The 9,009-nt window shown below is 26.6% G+C and overlaps 1 protein-coding gene across 1 annotated transcript; it reads left to right on the forward strand.

The window, feature by feature from the left end:
* The first annotated feature begins 3,847 nt into the window (after positions 1-3,847).
* On the forward strand, positions 3,848-4,666 carry LOC104646853 (uncharacterized). Its single transcript, XM_010321311.1, has one exon. The coding sequence runs from the start codon at positions 3,848-3,850 to the stop codon at positions 4,664-4,666; it is 819 nt and encodes a 272-aa protein (XP_010319613.1).
* Positions 4,667-9,009: the final 4,343 nt, after the last annotated feature.

The raw sequence follows: 9,009 nt of genomic DNA on the forward strand, positions 1-9,009 counted from the left end.
TTTAAAATCTTGAAGTCTCAGGTGGATCGTATCATAACGTGCTTGTGGAAGGACAACCAACTTCAGGTGGTCATATCTATCTTTTAAATTGTTCCACAACACCAGAGGATCCTTAACAGTGAGATATTCCATTTTCAAACCCTCATCAAGGTGATGACGGAGAAATATCATCGCCTTAGCACGGTTTTGATTCGATGCTTGATTATTTCTTGGATGGTGTCTGGTAGACCCATCGCATCAAGATGAATTTCTGCATCGAGTGCCCATGATAGATAGCTTTTTTCCGATTTGTCTAGAGCAAGAAATTCAAGTTTAGAAAGATTAGACATTATTTAAAAATAAAGGAAATTCTTACCTCCGAGGCTTTGAAAGTCTTTACTTGAACCGGTAGAGACTCGTGCTAATAACGTGTTGTAAAATCAAGATTATAAGAAGAAGACAAGAAAAGTAGATGTAGGAGAAGACTTTGTTCTTATTCAAGTATATGTAAGTTTCATATGTATATATTACAATAGTGAATGAACAACCCTATTTATAGAGTGAGAAATCATTCCAAAGGTCACCATATTAAGTATCATAATAAATAGATACATACTTATCCAAAAGGGTTCATGTAACCTAGTGAATATGAATGGTTGTTCATGTACAAACTTTATGGACTATCCACTTATTTAATGGATTTATAACAATTGTAAAAATAATAGACAAATAAAAATAAATGGAAGAAAGAGTATTAGATTGGAGGTGAATGTGCCGCAAGAAAGAGAATGGAATATTGGGAGTTTTTGGTCAAAAACATCATTCAACTATGTTTCAAACATAAACTACATCTTTAAAGTTTCATTTTTAGCAGAAAAAATTCTTTAACTATATCCCAAACTTAAATTATATCCTTAAAAGTATTATTTTTAGCAGAAAATATCCTTTAAGTATTTGTAACTGAACAACTTTCATCCTTTTGTTAGATATTATCAAAAAATTAGAGGATTTTAACGAAAAAAATGAGTAGTCAACTTGACTATCAACAATAGTTATTTTGGAAAATTTCATTACTTTCTACAAGAAGTTCATTAAAAATAAATCTTAGACATTGTTGCTCATTGAAACTAAAAATGATTGGAAGGTGTAAGCATCATTTGACTTTTTCGTAAAGAAAAGAAGTTGGAGATTAATTATTTTTACCTTTTTCTTAACCAATTAAATGAATAGATTTTTTAGTCAATCTAATATCAAAGTGACTATAATATTGATTATGTCTCGTATTTGAGTTTCATTCTACATTATTAGAGTCGAAAGTCTCCAATAAATGTCGCATTTCTAACATATTCAATTGAGAAGAAACATATTTAAACTAATAATATTTTTAATTAAAATTAAATAAAAAATGAATAAAAAAATAGTCAAATTAAAAGATTTTGAAGAATTCTTAACTCAATTACGAAAAAGTTCAGGATAATATTCTTGGCATATTTAAGAATAATAATTAGGAAGGGACGACTTAGTTTTTGTGGGATATATCAATTAGTTTTCTGATTAATTCAAGTAAAAGGATGAAAATTGTTTACTTTAAAATACTTGAAAGGTGTTTTCTGCTGAAAATGATACTTTAACGATGTAGTTTAAGTTTGGGGTATAATTAAAGGATATCTGCTAAAATGATACTTTAAGAATGTAATTTAAGTTTGGGTATAATTGAAGGATGCTTTTGGCCAAAAACTCGAATATTGATATTCAAACAACAATAACTTCCTTTTACTTGTCATATTTATACTTCATTTTTCATTTTTCATTTTGTATGTTAAATGATAAATTTTGATTAATATTTTAATTATAATGTATATTATATTGACATGAAAAAGTTAAATGATAGCAAACTGTTCATAATTTTAAATATTTTAATTTCAAAACTTTAAAATATTAATTTAATTTAAATTTAATAATTAATAAAACAATTTAAAAAATGTGACATAATTTTTTTTTCATTTCAATTTATGTGACATATTTCGAATTTCAAGATTTAATCAAATCGATCTTTAATTATAATTTGTTATATGCCTTCTAAGTATCCTGAATAGTCAATTATTATAACTTATATTACTGATATTAGTTAATAATATTAAAATTTCAATTAAAAAAATTATAACTTCTATAACAAAATTCTACTTTAAACTATAATATTTTGATTTCCCAAAATAAAATGTGTCCTGGGAAATGAAACGAAACATAGGGAGTTGCAGATTTTGCATAAGCTAACTTGCAAAACTGGTCATACCTATCATTCTTGACTAAGAACATTCTGTTATGGTGTGCGTAGAGGGAATGTAATTTATTTATAATTATTAGAGACAGCATCTTTTAAGAAAGCTGATATTGAACAACAATTATTAAAAAATGCAAAAAGTAAGAGCTTATATTGCTATTATTATATTTCCTTTATTCGTATTTTTTTAATTATCTAGTATATCAAAATAGATTTTATTTTAAAAATTTAGTTATAAACATTCATTAATAGGAGTAATGTGATAAAATAATTATATTAATCATTATTTATTAATGTATATATCAAATTTAAATATGACAAATAAAAATAAACTCGAAATAATTTTGAATCCTGACAATTAAATAACTGATTTATCCTGAAACCTTTCCTAGGTCATAATTTCCCAATGAGCACGAGTGGAGAATAAGCTAATGTTTGACCCAAAATTTTAAGATTTTCAAAAGTTATTTTTAAATATTTATTTGATCATAAATTTTGGATTAAATTTTTAAAAATAATTTTTTACAAGTTGTACAGATTGAGTGAAATTATATTTTCACTCAGAAAAAAATTAATTAATTATAACTAAAGTTCAATATAATTATAATTTGTACTCTATCAGTCTCATATTATGTGAACATATTTATTTTACAAGGTAATTAAAAAATTATTAATAAATTGATAAATTTTACTATTTTATTCTTTATTCATATAATTAGTTTCATAAAAGAACTTTTAGATCATCAAAATTTGTTTAAATTTCAAAAAGTTATATTATTATGAACATAAAGTGAGAAAAAATTAATTAAATCTATCTTTATTTGATGAGTAAACAAGTAATTTAAATAAATATTTATAATAAGATACTCATTTAATATGCAATGGAGAATTAATTTTAAGACAAAATAGTTAAAAATTAAAATAAAGTATATTATTAAAGTAATATTAATGTGTTTTCTAGATCTGTTCGAAATGAACACCAATCATGGATAACGAAAAAGTTTAACTTTCATTGCGCACAAATAGTAAGGCCTAAATAGACACAATTTCTCAGTTTAAATGTACTAACATTTTATTATACTAGGAAAAGAAAAAAACTATATTTCTATTATACACCTAATTTATTAACATTGAATCAATATTTTAAAAAATATAATGACTAAAAATAATTGAGACTTACTTATGTAATATGAAAAAAATAATAAATTCCCTATATATTTTTTCATAACAATGTGAAATCAAAATTTAACAAAATAACGGAATAAGATAGTATACATATTCTTCATTTTATGTCACTTTCGCTCCTCTTTCCTTTCTTTACTTCCTCTCCAAACATCATTATTTTTTTAATTACTTTTCAAACATTTATTCTCTCTCTCTTCCCATTTTTAAATGCTGCCAATTTCATCATCTCTTTCCCCCAACTACTCAATATATACCCCTCTTTTAATTCAAATCCTTTCCCTACACATTTTTTTTCATAAAGCTGAAACTTCAATCCACAATTGCACTAGCTATTATTTTAGATCTCTGGAAAATCATATTGAAATTGTGTTTTCGGCCATTAAAATTGATTGTTTAGAGAAAATGCATCCGGAAATAGTAACCGAAGAGTTTGAGGCAAAGCTACAAGTAAAAGAAGACGAACCCAAAATTGATTTAGAAGAAGAGGACGATGATGAAGAGAATGATCATGAGATTGAACTTGTTGATGCTACTGAAGAAGATTTTTCATTTGTATGTGGAGTACTTACATCACCTGTAGCAGCAGCTGAAGCATTTGATAATGGTCAAATCAGACCATTTTTTCCTCTCTTCAATCAAGATCTTCTCTTATCTGATATTGATTTCCAGCACTTGAAAAAACGCGCACCTGTCAACAAGGTATTCATTGAAACAGATAATAGCAACAATCCTCCCATAACAACATCCGATGAAGAAATCTCCGGACCTTATTGCGAGTGGTCGAAAAAGACAACAAATATAAATAATTCAGCTGAAAATAAGAGTACTTGCAAAAAAAGTAATTCAACTGGATTTTCAAAGCTTTGGAGATTTCGAGATTTCATGAATAGGAGTAACAGTGACGGAAGAGATGCCTTCGTATACTTGAACAACAATTCTAGTACTACAAGGTCGTCTATGTCAAACGTTAACAAGAAAGAAGATAAAGTTGTTGTCACCGAGAAGAAAGAGAAAAGCAGCGGAGACGGAGTTGTGAAATTAGTAACACAAAATAAGAAGAACATTAAAAAGAGTGAAGCTGTGTTAGCACATGAAGTTTATATGAGAAGTAAAGCCAAACATGAGGAACGCCGACGATCCTATCTTCCTTACCGGCCGGACCTTGTTGGTTTCTTCACTAATGTTAATGGTGGATTAACCAGAAATGTACACCCATTTTAACATAATTAAAATTACATTTTTCTTTTCAATTTTGTTAATAACGATTAAGCCGTGCAGGCTCAATGGTTAAGGTTTCTTTTAATTTTTTATTTGTTTGTAAATACTCATTTACATTCTAGTTTTAATTTTATGACTATTGATGAGGGTGAAAATAACTGTTGGAATGTACTTATCAAATCAAAATTAATTGTTTTAGTTGTTTATGTTTATAAATCATATTATTAAACTAGTATAATTGAGTTTTTTTTTTTTAATTTCCGATTAGTTTGTTGTTGTTCATTTTCTTGATTTTTGAATTATTATATTTTTGGTTTGATGTGAAGCATTTTAATTAACAATTAAGTTTGTTTGAATTTTGTGAAATATGACGTTGACGACATGTGAAACCTTTGGAATTAAAATCCATATTAAATTTGGACAAATTCTTAAATCCAAGATGTCATGACTCTTTTTTTCTCAATTTTTTTTTATTTTTATTGTTCGAAAGAAAAGAGATTTTTTAATTAAAGTGACATTTCGAAAAGAAATAATTATTATTTAGAGTCAGCACTTGGAATTAAGTTTTGCTGTTCCAAGTCACCTTATTTAAATCCCTAATCAAAAATAAATTTAACTCTATTTTTATTGGTCTGCAAACTAGAAATCCGGGTAAGGAATTCTGTTGGCCGAGGGGAAGGTGTTAGACACCCCTCGAATCCCGTGGTTCTAGCACGGTCGCTTCATTAACTTTGATATGACTAGACTTAATTTTGAATTTTATATTATTTAACTTAATAATAAAAATATTTTTACTTGATTCTCTCATTTATTTTAAATCTTTTAAAAATCGTCTTATTTATTTTAAATCTATTGAAAACTATCTTATTATTTTCGATTTGTGTCCATTCAAAATTTGAAACACTCATATTTATTTATTTATTATTTATTTTATTATTATTATTATTTCTTTATTGCATTATATATATATATATATATATATATATATATATATAAAGTTATTATGTGTAGAATTTATTACGTGTTTAATAGTTAGGAATTAGAATTTGTGTAGGAAAAAGATTTTTAGAGTTCAAGTTAATTTAGAATCGTATTTTTTTTAAAAAAAATTAGATCTAAAATAAGAGTTAAATTTTATGAAATTTATAATTAATCCTAGCAAAAAAAATAATCTAAAGAGATTAAGAAAATTTCTTTTTTTAAAAAATGTTTTTTTTTTCATTTTTTCCTTTTGCACATTTTTAGTTACCCTTTTTACTTTTTATGTTTTTTTTTAACAGCAATCTGTTTCTCTTTTCTTAGAGTTTTATTTTATTTATTTATTTTGTTTGTGATTAGCTCTGTTTTTTTTTATCTTTAGTATATTATTTTATTACATTTCTATCTTCTCAAATTTTACAATAAAGTAATTTTTATTTATTTATTTTAGTTTTTCAAAAAAAATATTTATTTTTTAAATATTTGTTTTAATTTCTTTTAGAAAGTTTATTTTAAATTTTCTTTTACGTTCTTTTCTTTATCTTTTTTTTTAATTTTATTGTGCCGTGTGAAGACATGAAAACATAGAATAGGGGTTATTTATCCTAAATGCAATCAGGGTTTATTGTGCCCTGTGAAGACATGAAAATATAGGATAGGAGTTATTGTGCCCTATATGCAATCAAGGATTATTGTGAACTGTGAAAGCATGAAAAATAGAATAGGGGTTATTGTGCCCTATATGCAACCAGGTGTTATTGTTCCCTGTGAAGAAATAAAAAAAAATAGGGGTTATTGTGTCATGTAAAGACATGAAAATATAGGATAGGGGTTATTATGCCCTATATGCAACAAGGGGTTATTGTGCCTTGTGAAGACATGAAAAATAGGATAGGGGTTATGATGCCCTATATGCAACCAAGGGTTATTGTGCCCTGTGAAAATAAAATAGGGTTATTGTACCTTATATGCAACCAAGATTTTTTTTACTTATATTATTATTAATTATTATTTTATTTTATTTTTATTAGTACATTGACCAATCTAAAAATAAAATAAAATGCCCCAGATTTTATTAAGAAACAAATAGTCCTTTTTATTATTTTTTTTGCATATTATATGAGAGACAAGGATTCAAAAACTTACCATCGCGGCGTTTGTTTCTAGCAAATTACTTGCACGATTTGTCTTTATAGCTCTTTCAACCTATAACTTTATCTTGATTGTGCTCATGCCAAGACGGAATGTCATCATTTGATAAATGGTGTCATTCGTGATTTTTTACCAAGTAGACACTCTTATCATTTTACTGTCGTCTTATGGTTTTCGTGAGAGTTTTCACTCATAAGACCCTCTTATTTTTCTAATTTCTTTTTTTTTGACATACAATAGGCTACAATGTCATGTTTCAATCGTTGGAGATTGGAAATAGCATGATCATTATTTTATTGAGTGATTAGACTGAACCTCAATGAAGGACTGCCTACGTTTCCTCTTAGGAATCAGGTCGAATATAGTTCAATAATTTTTTTTTTGATTTATTTTTAGAAATATAATGAAAAAATAGGAAAATTAATTAATTCATGCTTGATAATGCCTTGACTTTAGTTGGTACCAACAATTAGTATTATGCATATGAACTACATTCAACTAATTTCAAATAAATTTGAGGTCAACTTTGAGTAATTTATATAGTTTCAAATTGTATCTCAAATATGCTTAAGTAATTACAAGATCAATTTATCTTGTCAAAATTATGGAATAGAATTATTTGTATCCTCTTGTTTCAAATTCACTCTCAACATATGAAAGTTCTACTTCACAAAATATAATAATTTAGATCGTAGGACATTTTTGAAAGTCACTCACACTCAGAAAAATATTCAATGCGTGAGATTAAGATACCATATACTTGTCCCTCATGTAAGCATCCACTAATATGATAACATAAAAATGAGATCAAATAGGACTTGTCATTGACTTTTAATGTAGTCTTAGGGAAAGGTAGGATATTCATTTGGGATAAAAATAATATTTTCTCCTTAGAATTTGCACGATGCTTTTGATATTTTTTTTTTCATTTTTGCATTTGACCTTTGTTTTCTTGTAAGCTCTTTCTCATTTATTTTTTCTCTTCCTTTTTTGATTCTCCCTCTTTTTTTATTTAAGATTTTTTTTATTTCTTCTCATTCTATCTTCTTTTTTTTTTATCACTTTGTTATCCAACTTAGGTCTTTGACGTTACGTAGCTACTTCATAGTGCGCTCAAGGAGGTAAGACAAAAGGAATTAGTGCATTTATACACTCAAAATGTATATGCTAAGATGTGATTATTCAAATAAAAACTTTAAGGCTCGAAATGGAAGTTCTATCGATAACATGTAATTTGGTAGGCCTGAAAGGCAAAATCGAATCAAAGAAAACCTATAATACTTTCTCAAGTTAAATGTTGCTCATAATTTCGTCTCAACCAACATTCGGGCTAAAATCTAGATCAGCAAAATCACGTCATTGAATTTTTACGTCTAAAACTCACCACACAATGCATTTGAAATAATGACAAATTCCCTTTTTAATATATTTTCTTAAGGACAAATTCCCTTTTTAATATATACACATATTGTTTTATATTTTAATTTTTAAATAATAATTAAGGTATTTTTCGATTTGATTTTATTTTAAATAAGGATCACCGAACCCAAGGAAGGTTGCCTACGTATCTCATCAAAGTGAGAATCAGTTGTGCGTATTTCGTTCAGATTGAACACTTAAATAATTTTGTTATAAATTTGTTGACAAATTCAACTCTTTTCTTCGTTTAAAATGATATAAGATAACTTTTACAATTTCTTTTTGTAAAGTTTACATTGTAAAAGAAAAACTTTTTTATATTGTTCTGATTTTAATTTAAAATGGTAAGTTGCGTTAGCTATACTAGATAGATCTGATCATATGTAGAATCTTTCATTAAATCATGTATAAATGATTTAAATAATGAAGTCTACTAGAAACGACCATATTTGGTTTCAGTTACCAAGCTTAAACTCGTGGAAAAAAGTATCTAGACTGGCTTTAACACGAGTAGATAACTCGAGTTAGGGAGTAACAACGTACCGGTAGTAGCGCTTTCCGGCTTTGTGCATGGGTGCTCCTTATCTTAAATATGTGTGACTAAAAATCTCACCATGGACCGAAGATCCACTGGCTATATTGATAGAAGTGGGATGCGCAATCGCAATTCCCATATTATTATTATAGAAGACTCAAAATGTTTTGTGAGAGAAGACAATTTTAATCCAATTCAAATATAATCAAAATATTAAATAAATAAAAAATTAGAATATTAAGTTAAATAAATACAATATCCA

This window comes from Solanum lycopersicum, chromosome 4, assembly GCF_036512215.1.
Source record: "Solanum lycopersicum chromosome 4, SLM_r2.1".
NCBI classification, from domain to species: Eukaryota; Viridiplantae; Streptophyta; class Magnoliopsida; order Solanales; family Solanaceae; genus Solanum; species Solanum lycopersicum.